At 46.1% G+C, this 20560-nt stretch overlaps 1 protein-coding gene across 4 annotated transcripts; it reads left to right on the top strand.

The window, feature by feature from the left end:
• The first annotated feature begins 1021 nt into the window (after nucleotides 1–1021).
• On the top strand, nucleotides 1022–19806 carry ZNF79 (zinc finger protein 79). Of its 4 annotated transcripts, XM_044264861.1 has the most exons (7): nucleotides 4661–5495; nucleotides 9822–9899; nucleotides 12408–12540; nucleotides 12733–12772; nucleotides 12877–12901; nucleotides 13032–13130; nucleotides 18492–19806. In XM_044264861.1, the coding sequence occupies exons 1-7, from the start codon at nucleotides 5480–5482 to the stop codon at nucleotides 19661–19663; spliced, it is 1563 nt and encodes a 520-aa protein (XP_044120796.1). In that variant the 5' UTR covers nucleotides 4661–5479; the 3' UTR covers nucleotides 19664–19806. The 4 variants fall into 4 exon arrangements, with proteins under 4 accessions (XP_044120797.1, XP_044120796.1, XP_044120798.1 ...); XM_044264862.1 differs by lacking the exons at nucleotides 4661–5495; nucleotides 12733–12772; nucleotides 12877–12901 and adding an exon at nucleotides 1022–1169 and having other exon boundaries at nucleotides 9822–9910; XM_044264863.1 differs by lacking the exons at nucleotides 12733–12772; nucleotides 12877–12901 and having other exon boundaries at nucleotides 4662–5495; nucleotides 9822–9910.
• The last annotated feature ends 754 nt before the right edge of the window (nucleotides 19807–20560 follow it).

Genomic DNA, 20560 nt, shown 5'->3' with positions numbered 1-20560 from the left:
AGGCTTCCCTTTGGCACTTGAAGGTCATTTTTGACTCCTTCCTTGGGCTCAGTGCCCTGGATCATTAGTCACCAAATCTTATTAACAACAAAAAAGCATCTCTTTTTCTATTGACTTTAATGGAGCCAGAAGTCTTTTACAGATTACTTTTATTATCCACTAAATAAGTAATACATGTTTATGGTAGGAAAATTGAAAAACCTAGATTTATTTAGTGTAATTATTTTTATAGCAGTTAACTGTCTGGTAGGTGTTGCCCTAAGCGCTTTACAAATACTAACTCACTTGGATAAATGATACAATAATTATTCACAGGTGTACCTTTCCAGAGTTAACTTCTTTTAAGAATTTGGGTCTAGGGACACCTGGGTGGCTCAGTGGGTTAAAGCCTCTGCTTTTGGCTAGGGTCATGATCCCAGAGTCCTGGGATCGAGCCCCGCATCTGGCTCTCTGCTCAGCAGGGAGCCTGCTTCTTCCTCTCTCTCCCTGTCTGCCTCTCTGCCTACTTGTGATCTCTGTCTGTCAAATGAATAAAGTATTTTAAAAAAAAGAGAATTCGGGTCTATCCCGAAAGAGCTTCCTCCCGACACATACCCTTTCTAGCATCACTACACACAAGTAGGACATCACACTTCCCGCTCTGTGATCTGCTTTATTCACTTCCGGGTTGTGCACTGCCACCACGTGCCCACCTCGGCTTTTTCTGTTAAGCCTTGTAATGAGACTGGGGAGTAGTGGAGTGGAAGTACAGTGGAGTCCAGGGCAACGCAGTGGGGAGAGTTTCTGGAAGATTCTGCAACAGCTGCTCTGATTTCAATAAAATGTGCTACATAATATACAGGACAGCGTTCAGCCTTAGCGAAGTCCGAATTCCTTCGGGCCTTCCAGAAGCAAGGTCATGTCCACATGCAGCCACGTCTTCCATGGTAATAACTGTATCTACAATCTCGTTCTTAGCGTCTGCCCAGACGCCCCCTGACGGGGTTGAGAATTCACGGTGTGCCACAAATGGAGTGGCTCAGGTCTCCCACATCCTTGCCGACTTTCTGTCCACTTGTTTCATCAATGATCAAGAGAGAAGTGCGGAAGTCTTCACCTGTGAATGTGGATTGTTTCTCCCTGCACTTCTGCTGGGTTTGGCTTCCTGCACCTTGGAGCTCATCGCTCAGGTGGGTGCACATTTGGGGGATTGTTAATATTGATTGCTTTTGTCCTTCAGCATTATGAAGTGACCTACTTTGTCCCGGGGAGTAGGTCTTGTTCTGAGGTCTCCTTTGATATCAGTATCACCACCCCAGCCTTCTTTTGATTGGTGCTTTGACAATGATTTTTGATTATATCTTACTATATATTCCTTTTTTCAAAGCATCCTCTACTTTTCTTTGTGATGGAAATGGCTTTGGGCTTTCCCTGAGGATACACACTTTCACTTTTAAAAGTGAAAATGAGCTTTTTTAAAAATGAGCTTTCTTATGGGCATTATTTACATGCCATAAAATTCAACACTGGCAGGCATAAAAACTTGATAACTTAGGTTGAATGTACACAGCTCTGTATCCAGCACCACAGTCAAGATAGAGGACATTTTCCTCCCGCCAAAATGCTCCTTCATGTCCGTTGGCAGTCTTGTCTCTGTAGCTTTGCATATTCTAGACTTTGACAAAATGGAATCACATAATTTGTAGTATTTTGTGTCTTAGCGGAGTGCTTTTAAGATGCATCTGTGCTGCGTGCCCCAGTGGTTCATTTCTTTTAATTGCTGAGTAGCGTTCCATTAGACATTTGGGTGAGTTCCAGTTCGGGGCTATCATCCCTAAAGCTGCTGTAAACACCTGCTACAAGTCTATATGTGGAGTGGAACTACCAGGTCCTGTAGTATGTTTACCCTTAACTACACTGTAAGAGCCTGCCAAATGGTTTTTGAAATGGCTGTAACCATTCTGCTTTCCCATCGCCAGTGCACAAGAGTTCTGGGGGCTCCACATTCTGAAAAACACTTGGTAGCCACTGTGAGGAATGAAACCATTTGTACATTTTCATTTTTTGAAAGTTGTTTCCTAGTCTCTGATTTCCTCTGGAACCAATTAATCGGGTTATGGTCCTTCTATGCAGCTGGTTTATCTCACGTATCTGGGGAACTCTGGTTGTCCATATTTAGGAATGAAGAACTAGGGGGTTTTAATTATCCCCCCTAGTTCATATACAGTGGCTGGTATATGCCCCCTACCTCTGAACCTGTTCTCAATTCTGTTACGGTTTTTGTTCCCTTTACACATCTTCACTGTCATTTCAGTGGGAACTAGAGGAAGAGAAAGGGGAAATGTGTACGTTCGGTCCACCAGCTTGAAATGGAAGCTCTGAGCATTCTTTTAACAATTTGTTTGCCACAGGAGTCCTAGTGTGTGGCAAAGAGCGGGTGGTTAAATATTGGTGAAATTCAACAGAGAGGATTCTGTTGTATAAATATGTCAGAACTTAACCTCACATTGTTCCATATTCAGACTGTTTCTGGTTTTCTGCTTATTGATAATTCTGCTACTACAGAGTAGTAGAGTTAGAGAGGGCGATGAGAGATGGAACAGAGGAGAGATGAGAGATAGAGGTGACAGATGAGAGAATGAGATGATAGAGACGGAATGATGCTGACAGAGACGGAGACAGAAAATAGAGACGGAGGTGATGTGGAAGAGACAGACGTGAGCTGGTAGAGATGGAGATGATGCTGATGATGGAAGTAGAGACGGTTAAACTTGTGGGCAAGGAAGACGTCATTGTGGCTTCAGTTCTACCTTGGGCTCTTTCCTCCATACCCCAGGGTCCAGGAGCCAGTGCAGCATAGTGGTTAAGAGCAGTTCAAATTCTGGTTATACTACTCACTGCCTGAATGACCTGGACAAGTCACTTAACTTCTCAAAACCTCAGTTTATTCACCTGTCAAGTGGGCATAATGACACTATCTCTCTCATGAGGTTGTTGTGAAGATGAACGGAGAGCTGTAAAGCACCCAGAACTAAGGATGGCACAGAGTGCCTCAAAGGGACATGGGAGATCTTTACACATTTTTCTCTTCCTATTCTATTTCCAATCCTGAGTCCTCGGCAACTCCTACTCAACCATCTCCGATTGCTACCAGCATCCACTTATAGGTACTGATGACTGTGGATACACAGAGATTCCACACAGAAAACTGTGTGGACACACAGTCTTCAGGACTTCCTGGGGGTGGGGGGAGGGGGCCTCCTCATCAGACCAGAAGATGCCACAGGGACCAGAGCCAGTACTAGCTAACAATCTTCAATCTGCCCCAGAAGCCTGGCACAGGACCACGGAAGGCAGATGGAACATCCCCAAAGGACAGGTGCAGCTGCAGAAGCTGTGCTTTACCCCTCCCAAGGTGGAAATCTGCACCGCGCCCCGCAACACCCCATGTCCCATCCCTCTGCCCCCAGAACTTCCAGGAGAATCCTAGCTTCTGCATTCTTGAGGCAATGAAGTACGCCACCCAGTGGCCCTAGGCAGAATTGCACCCATTGGAGAGTGAAGCACTCGGCTACCCCCCAGTGGCCCTGGGTGGGATTCCAAACACCAAGGAAAACCACTACTGCCTACTGGCCATTAAAGCGTTCGTGTCTGTTAGGCCTTGTGGCCATGAGCAGAACAGCACCAACTGTAGGGGGCTCGGAGCCAAGAAAGGCAGGCAGTCTCTGGAAGCTGTAAAAGGTAAGAAACAAAATCCTCCCCTAGAGTCTCCAGAAGAAACATAGCCTTCCCCGCACCTTGATTTTAGCCCAAGGAGATCCATCTCGGACTTCTGGCCTCCCAAGTAGTAACCCCAAAACTGCAGCAGTCCAAGGTAGAGAAAAGCTTATCTCAGAGATCTGTGGGTGTGGCTTGTCTAATGCAGTGAATCCCAACAACATTCATTTAAGGCCCACGAGATAATTCTACTGGCAAAAAAACACTACCAGCTGTGGCTGAAAAGGCCCCGCAGTACAAAATGAAAAGAGGCCTTAGAACCCCCAAACTCTTTTCTGTTTCCCAGGTAAAACATTCCCATCTTTTAATGTCAAAATGCCTCAAAACTGAATTAGTGATCAGAAAACTGCTGGAGTAGTGGGCAATTTTCAACAGGCAAGGGGGGGGAACACGTCATCGGTGCTCTGAGGAAGCCCATTGAAATTGAAATATCCTCTGGCACAGCACAGAGGCCTCCAAGGGACAGAATACTTAGGAATCGCCTGTGGAGCAGTGCTGATGGAACACTATTAACACGATTCGGGGCTTCTGCCCCTGAAATTACTGAAGACGCTCCCTCCTGCTGATAAGATTTTTATATTCTGAGAGTTCCAGGGCACCAGCCTGTGGCTGCCTGTTCACACAGAGGGGCCCTCCCTCCTTTCCTCTACTCTTCCCAAACTTTCCAAAGGGTGGAGGACCCTTGAAGGTGGTTAGGATTACACCCTGAGCTGAAGGTTGCGTTTAAGAGAGGACCCGCAGGGGTTGCCTGGGTGGCTCAGTCCGTTAGGTATGCCTTCAGCTCAGATCATGATCCCAGGATCCCAAGATCCCCGGATGGAGCCCCACATGGGACTCCCTGCTCTGCGGAAAGCCAGCTCCTCCCTCTGCCTGCTGCTACCCCTGCTTGTGCTCGCTTTCTGTGTCAAAAAAAAAAAAAAAAAAAATCAATAGAAGGAGAGAACCCCCGCAACCCACTGTTCAGGGAATTTCCAACTACGGAGGAAAAACAAGAAGTTAAACCTCCAGCTCCGCCTGCGCTAAAAGTGATCCTTAGAGGCCAAGTTGCTTCCCACTTCAGAGCCCCCCCCCCCACCGTGGGATTCCGGTAGACCTGAATGGGATGTGGACAAGCTTGATAAATAAGAGATTCGAAAAATAAAAAATTAAAAAAAAGAAAGATTCGAGAACAAGTACAGGCGGAGCCTCTCTGGGAAGTACGGTCTATAGAGTGTATAGACCACAAATCCGGCAAAGAAAGTGAACCAGGTTTTGGACAGGTGCGCATGTCAGAGACTTCTGGGAAATGAAGTCCGGCGGGGCGGGGAGGTCCGTACGCATGACCGGAAGTGGCGCTATTTGAGCGCGTCCTCTTTGGCACGGGAGCTGGGCCTGGGTTTTGGTAGTGGCTGCGACGGGGGTTTCCGAGCCACCCGGCTATCCCGTAGCGTTCTGGAGTAGCCGGCAGCGGGTTTTCCCACGCGGCGTTCTGCTTGAAACCGAGTCGGTGGTTGCGCCACGGGCTCCCGAGCCGCGAAGCCTGGCTGCCGCTGGAAAAACTGAAAGACCCGCCTGGACGGGCCCAACCCCAGCTTCCAGAGCCCAACATCGCGGGCTCAGACCTCGCCTCTGAGGGCAGAGGCCGGAGAGAAGAGTCCAGCCCAGGAGCAGTCAGAGCAGGACTGCAGAGCGCGGCTGGGGCTCAGAGAACTGCTGAGAGGCGGTGGCACGAGGTGTGACCCAAATGCTGGAGGAAGGAGGTGAGAGAGCGGTTTGCAGGAGATCCGCCTTGTTCCAGCCTGCCCACTAGTACAGCTGCGTGACCGGGACCAGAACTCCTCGGTTATCCTTTCCACAAGTAGTGGGGGATTATCCTTTTTTTTTTTTTTTTAAGATTTTATTTATTTGGTAGGCAGAGAGGTAGGCGGGGGTGGGGTGGGGGTGGGAATTAGGCTTCCTGCTGAGCAGAGAGCTGAGGAAGGGCTCGATCCCAAGACCCTGAGATCACGACCTGAGGCAGAGGCTTACCCCACTGAGCCACCCAGGTGCCCCTATTACTCTTTTTTGAGTAAAGAGTTCTAGGGTCAAGAAAGTTCGAGGCGCTTAGGCCTGAATAATCTGAGTATCCTGCCTCTTACCCCGACTTGCTTGATGGACCCGTGCCATTTTGTGAGTCTAGAGAAATGGGCCCTGGGAAGGAAAAATGGGACGACCCAGGGTGTCCTATTGTTTCTGATGTTCCAGCCTTTCTGGAAGCAGCCAGTGAGTCTCAGAACAGGGAGCCTTTTGGCTCCACATTAAATTGAGAGCCAGTTCAACGCAGTTGGACTGTGAAGTGGAAGAGGATATTGGGGGGTTGGAATCAGAAGGCGAGGATTCCTGTTTAAGCTATGGGATACCAGTTAGGTCTTTTAACCAGTTTCTTCATGGAGGAAAGGGTAAAATTGCGTTAACTACCTCATTTGCCTCTAGGAACCATAAGCATCAAATAAAATAATGTCTTTGAAAGCATCTTGAACAATCCTTAGAACAGAACAAATATATATGTACTCTTAACCACCAAGATCTGTGCCGCCCTCCCTTACATCAAGGGGTCCCTTTATTGGTCTATAACTCTTCCATTTCGCATCCAGCATTTTGTGTTGTCTTCCCCCAGAGACGTGGGGACAGCAAGCAGGATGGTTGTCATCCTACTGGTACTAACCACCAAAGATGACAAGAAGGTACAGTGGAGTTAGGTACAACTCGGTAACATCAGGTCTGTACTAAGACCAGTATCCAGACCCTTGTAGATCTTTTTCTCAAGGCTGTACTGAGATATAATTCATACGCTATAACTTTCATTTTTAAAGTCTGCAATAAAGTGACTTTTAGTATAGACACAGAGTTGTGCGGCCATCCCTACTATTTAATTCCAGAACATTTTCATTACCCTGAAATGAAGCCTGTATCCACTTCCTCAGATCAAACTGGGAATGAGGCTCCGTGCTGAGTGTGGAGCCTGCTTAGGAATCTCTCCCTCGCACTCCCTCCACCCCAGCCCTGCCTGCCCACTTGCCTGCTCATTCCCAAAAAGAAAAAGAAAGAGCCCATACCTATTAACCATCACTCATCATTTCCTCTTCCCCTATTCTATGGATTTCTACTTTCTGTTCTTCTGGATTTGCCTATTCTGGACATTTCATAAAAATAGAATTATAGGGACGCCTGGGTGGCTCAGTTGGTGAAGCAGCTGCCTTCAGCTCAGGTCATGATCCCAGCATCCTGAGATCGAATCCCACATCGGGCTCCTTGCTTGGCAGGGACCCTGCTTCTCCCTCTACCTCTACCTGCCTCTCTGTCTGCCTGTGCTCGCTCTCGCTCCTCTCTCTCTGACAAATAAATAAATAAAATCTTAAAAAAAAAATAGAATTATAGAACGTATGTGTCTGGCTCATTTCACTTAGAATAATGTTTCAAAGTTCATCCATGTTGTAACATGAATGAATGTACTTCATTCTTTTTTGTGGCTGGATAATATTTCGATACATGGATATACCACATTTTGTTCTTCAGTTGTGGACATTTGCGTGGCTTCCAGTATTGTCTATTGTGAATAATGCTGCTGTGAACATGGGTGCCCAATTGTTTGGGGTGGTTTTTTTTTTTAAGATTTTATTTATTAAATTGACAGAGTGAGAGACAGTGAGAAAGGGAACACAGGGAGTGGGAGTGGGAGAGGGAGAAGCAGGCTTCCCACCAAGCAGGGAGCCCGATGCAGGACTCAATCCCAGGACCCTGGGATCAAGACCTGAGCTGAAGGCAGTCGCTTAATGACTGAGCCACCCAGCCATGTCATGCACAAGTTTTTGTGTGGATGTGTTTTCATTTCTCTTGTTCATGTTCCTAGGAGAAGAACTGCTGGGTCCCAAGGTACCTCTGTTTAACTTTCTGAGGACCTGCCACAGTTTTCCCCGGTGACTGCACCGTTTCACAGTCCCAGTAGCAATGGATGAGGGTTCTCATGTCTCCACATCCTCATCAACATTTGTTGTTTTCCATCTTTTTTTTTTTTTAAGATTTTTTTTAAATTTATTTATTGGAGAGAGAGAGCACAAGCAGGGTGAGGAGCAGAGGGAGAGGGAGAAGCAGGCCCCCCACTGAGCAGGGAGCCCAGTGCCAGGCTCCATCACAGGACCCTGAGTTCACTACCTGAGCCAAGACAGTTAACCAACTGAGTTACCCAGGCGCCCCATGTGCAAGGTTTTGATAGTGTGAATGAATTCTCCAACTTCTTTTTCTTTTCCCAGTTTGTTTGGCTCTTCTGGGTCACTTGCATTTCTAGATGAATTTTAGGATCTCCTTAATTTCCATTAAAAATTCAAACAGATTTTGATAGGGCTCACATTGACTACATTGACATTGTAGATTACTTCGGTGAGTTTTGCCATCCCAACATTATTATCCTCCAATCCATGAATCCATGCTATGTCTTTCCGTTTATTTATGTCTTCTGTAATTTCTAGTGTTTGGTAGCTTTCAGTGTACATGTCTAGCATTTCCTTTGTTAAATTTATTCCTAAGTGTTTTATTCTTTTAATGCTCTTGCAAATGGAATTTTTTTAAAATCCTACTTTTGGATTGCTCATTCCTAGTGTATAGAAATTGGTTGGAGAAAATGTCTATTCACATCCTTTGCCTAATTTTAACTGGGTTGTCTTTTTATTATATATCTGTCCTATATCTTACATTTTTGCTGAACTTAGCTGTGATACGGCTTTGTTTTTTGTGTGTGGATTCCTTAGGGTTTTTTTCTACTATATATATATTTTTTTTTTAAGATTTTATTTATTTATTTGACAGAGAACGATCACAAGTAGGCAGAGGCAGGCAGAGAGAGAGAGAGAGAGGAGGAAGCAGGCTCCCTGCCGAGCAGAGAGCCCTATGCGGGACTCGATCCCAGGACCCTGAGATCATGACCTGAGCCGAAGGCAGCGGCTTAACCCACTGAGCCACCCAGGCGCCCTATATATATATATTTTTATAGAAGGGCTATTTTACTTTTTAAGTAGGTTCCACACCCAGTGTGAAGCCTGAACTCATGACCCTGAGATCAAGAGTCACATGCTCTGCCAACTGAGCCAGCCAGGTGCCCCTCATTAGGATTTTCCATATACAAAAAAAAAAAAATTGTATTTTTCCATATACAAAAATAAAATTTCCACATACAAAATCATATTTACAAATATTGATAATTGTACTTCCTCCTTTCCAATCTGGATGACTTTTTCCCTACTTCCTAATTTCCCTGGCTAGAACCTTCAGTATCATACTGAATAGAAGTGGTGAGAGAGATAACCTTGTCTTGTTCCTGATCTTAGGGGAAAGTATCGGTTTTCCACTATTAAGTATGATGTAAATCTGGCTTTTCCGTAGTGGTCTTTTATCAGGTCGAGGGTGTTCTCTTCCTAGTTTATTGAATGTATCTTATCAGGAAAGGGTAACAAATTTTACAGAATGGCCTTGTTGGTGTTTATTGAAATGGTCCATGTGGAGTCTTCTCCTTTTCATTATCTTGGTATATTATGCAGATTGATTTTCATCTGATGAACTGATCTTGTGTCCCTTCGATGAATCCCACTTGGTCATTACCTCTGTTGATTTGGCAAATATCTTAAATCTCCAGAGCCACTGTCTCCCCGCGAACTCGGCAGGTGGTAGCATTTGTGCGTCCTTACTGTGTACTGACGTGCTAGGCATTGTGCCAGCTGCCTTGTCTGCATTTTTCTTTCATCTTCCAGCAACTTTATAAGGGATTATCATTCCCATTTACAGATGAGAAAAATGAGACCTAGAAAGGTTGTATGATTTGCACATTGGTTAGTGGGGGGCCTGCGCTACTTGAGAGTCTGTTGCTTTAATGACTCCCTGTGTCTGAGTGCATTGATGGGATTCAGTGGTAGGAAGGGTGATGGAGAAATCGGTCTGCAGATGCAGCCCGAGTCCCCTACAGCCTGCAGTGTCCCCTTCTTCAGAGTGGAAATGTGAGACTCTGGCTTGCTGGGCTGTAACTTTTAAGCCTCATTGATTTCTCTCCCTTCCTGCAGAGCTGCCTTCTCCAGACTCTGCCCTTCCCGGAGACCACAGCACAGGAGATAAAGGAATGGCCGCAGCTCTCCTCGCAGGTGGGGCCCAGGTAAGTTGGAAATTGACTCTGAAGAGGCAGCCTCTTTTTTAAATTTACTTATTTTTTAAATTGAAGGGTTTTTTGTTCCTGTTTTTTAATTATAAGAGGACTTCATGTTTATTGTAGAAAACTTGAAAGAACATAGAAAGCATAACCCAAAAACTCGCCCTTATTAACCCACAGAGATGAAACACTTAATATTTTCATTTGTCTTTTCAGTCCCCTTCTACCTTTTCTTTTCTTTTTTGTTTTTTTTTGTTTGTTTGTTTGTTTTGTTTTGTTTTTTAAGAGTTTATTTTTAAGTCATCTCTACACCCAGTGCAGGGCTTGAACTCCCAGCCCTGAGATCAAGAGGCTCGTGCTTCACCGGCTGAGCCAGCCAGGTGCCCCCATATTCTTCCTTTTTTGCTTTCCCAAAACAGGTTTGTCCTGCTTTTAACCTTCTTTTTATCTCCACTTTGAAGAATGTGATTAATCCTTCTTCCTCTCATTTAAAGTATTCTACGGAACCATTTCTAGTATATTCCTTTCGTAGTCCTTTTGCCAGGGTAGGAAATGCTTCTCTCCTTTTTTTCCTGACTAGTCTAGGTATTGGTCTGTTTCTTTTCCTTTATAGAAAGTCTGCTCTTGGATTTTTCTCATCGATTCTCTTAGTAACAAATTTTTTTCTTCGTTTTTTGCTTTCATCTTTGTCAAATTCATTTCAAAGTTTGATGCTTTAACCTCTTGAGTTGAATTTCTAATATATTCTTCCTTTCTTGTTTATGTTGAAAATGTCTGGCTGTGGATCTTTTTTTCTTATATATTTCCAAATCGTCACTTTGGTTCCTCTGTCTGCCCATTCAGCTGGTTTGTGCTCCATGGGGATATTGTCTTTTGTCAACTCAGAACAGCCAGGTATAGGGTAATTGCAGAATGCAGGGTTTGCTGGCTCTGTTAGCTCAACCTTACTAATTATATTGCTGAGTTCTTCTATACCTTTATTTTGTTGTTTATTTTGTGTTAACCCTGCTACTGAGTTATTTTAACATCTCGTAGCTGTAGTATTTTAAATTTCTTTTTGTACTTCCTACAGTGTTTTCTTTATTAGTTACATACTGTTGTTACATAGTCCATGACACTTAAATCTTAGGATGGATTTTACTTTCTTGACTATTATAAAGTGACCCAAATGTTTTAAATATTTGATGGTTTTCAAAGAATACGCTCTTTGTCCTATTGTATGGCATTTCTTGGTATGAAGGTTGGACTGTAAGACCAGGTAAATTACAGGTCATAATTTAGAAATTGATGCTGGCTTCAAATAAGGCAGTGATGGGGGCCGTGGAGAGAAATGTGTGAACTCTAGTGACACTGTGGAGGAAGGCAAAGACACAGTGATTTGTGGGGAGCTGCAGGAAAGGGGAACATCACACCCAGGTTTTTGGTGTGGCCCACGAGATAAGTGGAGGTACCATCACTTGCTCTGAAAACAGACATGAGGCCTTTTCCCCCTCCATGCCTTTGCTCGTGGCATCTCCCCTGCCTTGGGTAACCTTCTCTTTCTTCGTCTGAAAACATTTCTCTTTCTTTTTTTTTTTTTTTTTAATATTTTATTTATTTATTTGACAGACAGAGAGAGAGAGAGAGCTATCACAAGTAGGCAGAGAGGCAGGCAGAGAGAGGGGGGAAGCAGGCTCCCTGCTGAGCAGAGAGCCGATGTGGGGCTCGATCCCAGGACCCTGAGATCATGACCTGAGCCAAAGGCAGAGGCTTAACCCACTGAGCCACCCAGGTGCCCCTGAAAACATTTCTCCTTCAAGACCACCTCCTCTCTATGGTCTTCCTCTGTCCTCCATGCAGGAGTCCTTCTCTGTTATCCTGGCATCTGGTCTACCTGTCTTTCTGCCATGTTACTACAGGTAACATGTCGGGCTCTCTTGTACGATATCCAAGTTCATGGGAACATATATTAAACACTCTGAAAAGTTGAGCTTTCACATTTCTTCCTGCTTTCTCATTGCATAAACTTAACAAAACTAATTTTGTTTTGTCTACACTAGCTTGTTTCGTTCCCGAGCATCCGTTAGTTTCTGCCTAGTTCCTTCCTTTTTTTTTTTTTTTTCAAAGATTTTTTATTTATTTATGTGACACAGAGAGAGATCACAAGTAGGCAGAGAGGCAGGCAGAGACAGAGAGGGGGAAGCAGGCTCTCTGCCAAGCAGAGAGCCCAATGCGGGTCTCGATCCCAGGACCCTGAGATCATGACCCGAGCTGAAGGCAGAGGCTTTAACCCACTGAGCCACCCAGGCGCCCCTTCCTTCTTTTCTATAGATACAGCTGTGTATGTACTCTATCCATTTTAATATAAAGTCTTTCAGTTATAAACACGGAAAGAGACTGTATTCGATTTATTTTTGTGTGTCGGTATTCAGTACAGTGTTAGGCTCATACAAAGTGATCAATAAATGCTTTTCTCTCCCATCCTGAAGCCAGTGGGCGAGAAGGACTGTGTGTGTCGTTTCAGGGCTCCACAGCCGTCAGCAGCGTGAGGGTAGCTTTTACCCACGATGGGTGGAGGCACTTGGTCCCTGCTCCGAGGGGGACTCCAAGGTTCAAGGAGGGGTTACCAGAAAACGCCAGGAATCTGGTCCTGCTGGGTAAGGAAGCCATTTGAAATGTAGAGCCTACTCAGTTCTGAATATCTGTGGCACTTGCCAGTGTTGAGATCCCGAGTCGCTCGGACACATTGTGGGGATTGTGTTTATCCTCCTGGCTCCCTAGTGAAAGGTCTCTGCGTTCAGGCTTGAGAAACCCCTGAGACTGCAGCTCCCTGTTTTCTTATTTCTCAGGAGGAGTAGGGTGACCTTCAGGCCAGTTCCTCCATATTCAGTAAGTCCCTGTTTTTTCTAAGTAACTTGCTTTTGGGGCTTAACTCCCTGACTTGGACCCCTTCTTGGCATCTCATCTGTCTTAATTTCTGTTGTGTCCCCCAGCGCCCAGAACCAAGCGGAATGCTCGGTAAATATTTGCTGAATGAATGAAATAAATGACCTAACTGGTGTGTTTCCACGTCCCTGAGTTCCAGGGTGGGGGGGGCGCTATTTATATGTAATCTAAATCTCTAACGCCTGTTTTTCCCCTGGAGCAGGACTTCCAGTTTCCCAGCCCAGTGTGAGCTCCCAGTTGGACCAGAGGGAAGACAGTCCATGGGCGCTGCAGGGAGGAGGCCTGAGGAGCCCCTGCCCCGGTAAGTGAGCCACCACTGGAGCCCGGGAGTGTCGAGAGCAGAAGCCCTTGAAGTACACATTAGAGCATTTGATGATTTTAACAGTGCTGTGAGGTAGATACTGGTACCCGCACTTTACAGATGAGGAAGTTAAAGCTGAAAGAGGCTGACTTGCTGGTTCAGAGCCTCACAGCTAGAGAGTGGCATGGCTGGGCTTCGAAGCAAGTTCTGTCTGATTCCAAAGCATACTAGTCCATACCTCTTCCTGGCAAAGCTCCCCTGGGCTGGGAGATGTTTGGGACCAGAGGTGGTGTTGCTGGCCTCTGGGGGAATGAGAGTCGTCTTTGCTGGCCTAGCACATTCTCTGCTTGGGGTTCACCTCACTGAGGCTCTCGGGTGCCCACCTTTGCCCATCCATCCAGCCGTGACACCTACTGCTACTCCCCTCCCTAGCCCTTAATTGGATGCCCTCTCGTCCTCTACGTGAGACCCTCCTAGAATTTCCTAAAGGGCTAATAGCGAGCACCTCAGAAAAAACAACAGGGAAGCCGTAGCTGCTGCGTTTCTCTCCTGCTGCTCATCCCAGGCTGCTCACCCCACCCCCGCCCTCGTGCTTCAGCCCCTCTGGACGTGTGACCTCTGGCCAGGCCTCAGGAGCTTCTCGCTGGGGCTCTAGCCGCCTCTGATACTTTTAAACTTAAAGCATCAGAGGTATGAATGAACTTAAAAACCTTATGGTGACAAAGCTTTAAATTTGTTGAAAAATACAGCCTAATGCTTTATATCTTCATTTCTGATTATTATTACTACAAGGCCATGAAAAATGCCTCTGGCAGATTTTCTGCACAGTTGGTCAGAACTCTCTCCTTCCCATCTTACTATCTACTTTCTAACCAGCCTGTCACACGTTACCTCAGCCCTTTTGTTACCCAGGAACCACTTGGACTTGCTGAAATCCTCTTGCAGGAGCCTCAGTGGTCCCACTGCTTCCCCCTCAAGGCCCTCTGGTGCCCAGCACTATTTCTGCTGTGTGGGGCCTTTTACCTTGGGCGGAACGCGCTGTGGAGAACTCGTGGTGTTATGTGGCTAGAAAGTGGCTGCATTTTTCCGGAAAAAGGTTTCATCACAGCCTCAGAGAGTTTCAGGATCCTAAAAAGGTCAGATCAGCACATGATTAGGAACAACTTGGGAAGGGGTGTGAGCACCAACAGTCCCTGCTCTGCGGTATTCGAGTGTTGGTGTGGACGCAGGTTTGGATGGAGGCCTGTGGAAGAGGCTTTCGGGTCCTGGCTTGCTACTTATATTGCACAGACTCAGAGTAAACCACTAAGTTATGTGGTCGCTTCTGTCTCTGTCTTAAAAATGTAGGTAACAAAATCTTATTTTACAAACTAATATACATGAAAAAAAAGTTATCAGCTATGGAGAGTCGTATTAGCTGTATGATCGTGAAGTGATTTGAGAAAAGTTTCGGTCTGGCTGTTGGAGTAACTAATACCCTGCTTCGGTGGGGTCGCACCTCTGCTCTGAGATTCACAGAGCCGCCTGGGCATCGCTCGGCCACCGTGGGCTGCTTTCAGAGCCCTCCGGTGCCGCATCCCACCCGCGCCCCGATGGCAGACCCTGGTCTTTAAAGTACTTTTCACCTCACTGGTTGCTTTAGGAACTTCTGTTGTGGCTCTTAACACTTGCCCAGGCCCAGCTGGTCAGTTTGCCTTTTTCACATTGAATTTATTACTCGTTCGGTCAACAAATACCGCAGTAAGCATTTGGTAAATCCTGGAATTGGTTTAACTACTGGAGGTACAGCAGAGAACAAGACATAGTCCCTGCCTACCTCCTGTGATGTGCGGAACGTAAACAAAATGAATAAACAAAATTACTGATACAGCGTCAGACAGTGAGGTGTGCTCTGAAGGAGAAAGCAGGATAAGGGCATAGGGATGGGGAGTACGAAGGCGCGAATGGGACTACAGATGGAGGTGGGGGCAGTTGTCGGTGGCTAGGAAAGACCACTTGGAGGAGGGGACATTGGGCCTGAGGTCTAAAGGAAGAGCCATGTGAGTGTCTGGGAGAGGGACATTCCGGGATACGGCAGGTGCTGAGGCGCTGCGTTGGGAATGAGCTTGACTTGTATTAGGATCGGAAGACCCAAGGACTCCGTAAGCTGGGGAGAGTGGTAGGCAGGGAACAGATCATTCTGGGCTTTGGAGGCTGTGTAATTTGTTCAGATTTTATTCACATAGTAAGATAAAAGTCCTTGAGGGTTTTGAGCAGGGAGGGAACCATACTTGATTTGTGTTTAAAAATAGCATATGGAGGGCGCCTGGGTGGCTCAGTGGATTAAAGCCGCTGCCTTCAGCTCAGGTCGCGATCTCAGGGTCCTGGGATCGAGACCCGCATCGGGCTCTCTGCTCAGCGGCGAGACTGCTTCCCCCCTCTCTCTCTCTGCTTGCCTCTCTGTCTGCTTGTGATTTCTGTCTGTCAAATAAATAAATAAAATCTTTAAAGAAAGAAATAGCATATGGAGAATAAGACTTCCAGGGTCCAAGAGTAGGAGCAGGGAGATCAGCTAGGAGTCTCGGCAGACACACCACGGAGAGAGGGTGGTGGGTGGTGCAGAACATTGTAGGTGTTGAAGCCAACAGGACTTGCCAGTAAATTGGAAGTGTGGGGTAGGGGCATTAAGGATAACCCTGGCCTGAGCAAAACCATGAGCAAGAAGACCCAAAGGAGACACTGGCTGGGAAGGGAAAGCCAGTGGTTCTGTTTTGGGCACGTTTGGTGTGGACGTTGTTAGTCTCCTGCAGGAGCCAGATGGAGAGGTGAGGCGGGCTGAGGTAGGACAGTTTGTGAGCAAAACGCAGTTTCCTGAATTGCCCCCACCGCTGCTTTTCTTGGCACTTTTCTTCTTCCTTCCATCTTTTCTCAGATGTCAAGTTTTCAGAGCTGTCAAAGCCATATATGATCCAGATACTGAATTACATGGAGACGCCCTGACCCCAAAATGGGGACTGCTGTGCTCATGGTGGATTGGGCGTTAGTACACACGTGCACTCTGGAGGGAAACCGTTTCAGAAGGCTTACAAGGAGAAAGCCTAAGATAATAACAGGCACTCATATGACATTTAACTATCCCTCAGGTCCCTTATGTGTTTTAATTCATTTAATTCTCACAGTAATTTTGTGAGAGCTACGTTTACAGATAATACCTCCAAGAAATGGGTTAATAATTTGCCCACAATCACATAGCTAGTAAGAGGTGGCGTCAGGATTTAAACCCAAGCTATCTGGGTCAAGATTCCATATAAAATTCAAGTAAAGGTCACCCAGAACTAACCTTGTTATTCTTTCCTCTGAGAAATAAGGTAGAAACTGAAAGAATCTTCAGGAAAATTAACCCTTGAGAAAAGAAACTCCGTAGCCCTCCCTGAAACTCCACCGTCTTATGAGCAAGTACCAGGGCCAGAGACAGCAGTGCAGGGGGCCGTACGCTTCTGTTTCCAAATACCCTACATTACACTCACATTTTAAAGTTTTCTCTTAAAATGAGGGAGATCCCAGAAAGGGTTAAGAATCATTAACTCTTCATGGGGCGCCTGGGTGGCGCAGTTGGTTAAACGACTGCCTTCGGCTCAGGGCATGATCCTGGAGTCCTGGGATCGAGTCCCACATCAGGCTCCCAGCTCCATGGGGAGTCTGCTTCTCCCTCTGACCTTCTCCTTGCTCATGCTCTCTCTCACTGTCTCTCTCTGAAATAAATAAATAAAATCTTTAAAAAAAAAAAAAAAAGAAACTAGACTTTTAAAAAAAAAATCATTAACTCTTTCTTTAAAAAATACCTATTATCTGATTATAAAAGCAATATTATTTATTCTATTTAAAATGACTTTTTTTTTTTAGTAAAATAGGTTATTTTGAGATTTGGAACAGGATAAAAAAATCAGGGTCCCTGTCATCCCTTCCATCTTCCTCATATAACAAATTGCAGTGACAATTTTTTCTTTGTTTTCTAAAATTTTTTTTTTTTAAGATTTTATTTATTTGTCAGAGAGAGAGGGAGAGAGAGCGAGCACAGGCAGACAGAGAGGCAGGCAGAGAGAGAGAGGGAAGCAGGCTCCCTGCTGAGCAGAGAGCCCGATGTGGGACTCGATCCTAGGACCCTGAGATCATGACCTGAGCCGAAGGCAGCGGCTTAACCCACTAAGCCCCCCAGGCGTCCCTAAAGTTTTCTTTTTTAAGTAATTTCTACCTGCCCTCCATGTGAGGCTCGAACTCATGACCCTGAGATGAAGTGTCACAAGCTCTAGCGACTGAGCCAGCCAGGTGCCCCCTAATGGGGAGGCTCAGACCACAGCTTGTACATTCTTCTAAAGTAGAAATAACAGTGTCTAAGTTTACATGCTTCTTTTTTTCATGTAACGGTAGTTTTCTTTTTTTTTTTTATCACTTAATGTTCTCTGAAAGGTTTTTTTATAACTTTTATTATAATATTGACATTGGAAAACATTAGAAAATACAGATAAGCATTGAAGAAAATAAAAATTGCCCCTGGTGCCAAAACCCAAAGACAACAGAGCTTACTCTCATACTCTGTATCTTTGCAGTGTTTTCTCAGTAAATACCTTTCTGCAGAAGGAACTAGAGTGTGCCTGTTTCAAACATGGCCTCTGTCTGATTGCTAAATAGGGTCCCTGTATTGGCTCTACTATGGTCATTCCTTTATTAAACATTTATTTGGGTGTTTGCTTTTCTTTGGCAAATAATGCTGTGAGCACTTCTGTCAACATAGCTTTGTTTAAGTTTTCAGTGCTTCCTTAGGACAGATTCTTACAGGTGCGGTTCTTGTGTCAGCCTTTTAAAGACTCTTTGACACATGCCACCAGATGGCTCTGCAGAAAGGTGGTCACACCAGTGTGTAAGATCTCATGATGCTGCATTCCTACCGACACTAGAATTTTGGAATGTAGCCGACTTGATAGGTGAAAGAATTCATCTTGCTGGCATTGGCCATCAGCTTTTTCAAGTGAATTATTTAAACCTGGTAAGCAGATTGCCCAAGTCCAGACCAAGAATGTGAGACTAAGAAGACAAGTAGAGACTGTCCAGTGGTTGCCCAGGTGGAGGAAAGGGTCAGAAATGTGGAAGGGAACATTGCATCTGAGGGAGATTGGGGTAAACTTCTGCATCCCTGGCAGGTCAGGAAAGGGAGTCAGGCACGCTGACGTACCTGAAGAGCCATCGTGGTCAGTATTGCGGGTGAGAGGGAGGCAGCATCAGGCCTGTGCGCACAGAAGTTCGACTAAACCCCATCAGCCTTTTGTCTTTCGGTATTACCTTTCCTTCCACCGAAGGGGGGCAAAATGCTTTTCTATTTTTCAGACTGGAAGATTATGTCTGAATCACCACCCAAGCGTGACATTTCTGAAGATTCATTCCAAGACCCAAGTATAGAGCTGCCTCCTGGGGAGTCAGATCACAGGAACAGTGACCTGGGGAAGAGCTTCAACCTGAGACCAGTCCTTTCTTCACAACAGAGAGTTCCCACAGAAGTGAGACCCCGGAAATGGGAAGCACATCCAAAGAGCTTCAGGAAGAATTCCCCTGTAATTAAGCCCCACCGAGCAAAACCGTATACTTGTAGCGAATGTGGCAAATCCTTCAGTTACTGTTCCTCCCTTTCTCAGCACCAGAAGAGCCACACTGGGGAGAAACCCTATGAATGCAACGAGTGTGGGAAGGCTTTCAGCCAGAGCTCATCTCTTATTCAGCACCAGAGGATTCACACCGGAGAGAAACCCTACAAATGCAGCGAATGCGGGAGAGCCTTCAGCCAGAACGCAAACCTCACGAAGCATCAGCGAACTCATACCGGAGAAAAGCCCTACAAATGTAGTGAGTGTGAAAAAGCCTTTAGTGACTGTTCAGCCCTTGTTCAGCATCAGAGAATTCACACCGGGGAGAAGCCCTATGAGTGCAGCGACTGCGGGAAGGCCTTCCGTCACAGTGCGAATCTCACAAACCACCAGAGGACCCACACGGGGGAGAAGCCGTACAAGTGCCGGGAGTGTGGGAAGGCCTTCAGTTACTGTGCCGCCTTTATTCAGCATCAGAGAATCCACACTGGGGAGAAACCATATAAATGTGGGGCATGTGGGAAGGCCTTCAGCCAGAGCGCAAACCTCACAAACCATCAAAGGACTCACACAGGCGAGAAGCCCTACAAGTGCGGCGAGTGTGGGAAGGCTTTCAGCCAAAGCACAAATCTCATCATCCACCAGAAGACCCACACTGGGGAGAAGCCATATAAATGTAATGAGTGTGGGAAGTTTTTCAGTGAGAGCTCAGCCCTTATCCGACATCATATAATTCACACGGGAGAAAAACCCTACGAGTGCAATGAGTGCGGGAAGGCGTTTAACCAGAGCTCGTCCCTTAGTCAGCATCAGAGGATTCACACTGGTGTGAAGCCCTATGAATGTAGGGAGTGTGGCAAGGCCTTCCGGTGTAGCTCCGCCTTCCTTAGACACCAGAGACTCCACACTGGGGAGTAACCACAGAGAGGACCAAAGTGGGTTGGGACCTGGCAGGAAATGCAGGTAGTCTGAAAACCTGTGGAGACCCGGGACCTTAGTCTGTAGCTCAGAGCCACATGCAAAAGCACCTTTAATAAATAGCCCCAATTTTACATGTCGCAGGTGGAAGGTCTCTGGAGCACTCTTCTTTCTCAACTCTTCATAAGCATCAACAACCCATCAGATTATGCTGGAGACTTACCTTTATTCAGTGAGCCAAGCTGCTTTTTGTGTAGCAAGCACTGCAGGAATCTTGATTTATAAAGATTAAGGTGTCAGTGAGTGAAGGACTTGATTCCGTTTTCTTTAAAGACATTTGAGAGACAGCGAGTACAGGAGCAGAGGGAGAATCAGACTCCCCACTGAGCAGGGAGCCAGATGTGGGGCTCGATCCCAGGACTCCAGAATCCCCCAAAGCTGAAGGTAGACACTTAACCAACTGAGCCACCCAGGTGCCCTGACTTGGTTTCTTCTTAAAGGCCAGGTGTTTGGGTGATGGTTAGTTCTTGAAGGAGGGCTGTTAAAAGAACCAACACTAGATAGAAATGAAGTTTCCATAATGGGGCCAGCGGTTTGGGTGGGGGGGGGGGGGGAGTAATTCAAGTGAGGAAAAATTGGACATGCTACAGTCTCATCGACAGTGGGGGCAGGATAGCTACTCTTTAAAGCTCTATATAGGAAAATCTAGACACTGCTAGGCCCAATCTCTATTATATGTTCAAGTGTTTGCTGCTGTTAAAAAGAAAACATCCGAAAGGGAAGAACAGGCTGAGCATGTCCAGAGGAAGCCAGTGAAATCCCTCAGCAGAGTACACCCCTAAGGGGCCAGAAGGACAACCGGATGTCCACCGTCCTTCCCTCATAGGCCAGTGGGTC

Source organism: Neovison vison, chromosome 9 (assembly GCF_020171115.1).
Source record: "Neovison vison isolate M4711 chromosome 9, ASM_NN_V1, whole genome shotgun sequence".
In the NCBI taxonomy this organism is placed as follows: Eukaryota; Metazoa; Chordata; class Mammalia; order Carnivora; family Mustelidae; genus Neogale; species Neogale vison.
Note: the sequence above shows the minus strand (reverse complement) of the source record. Positions and strands in the feature narration are given on the sequence as shown.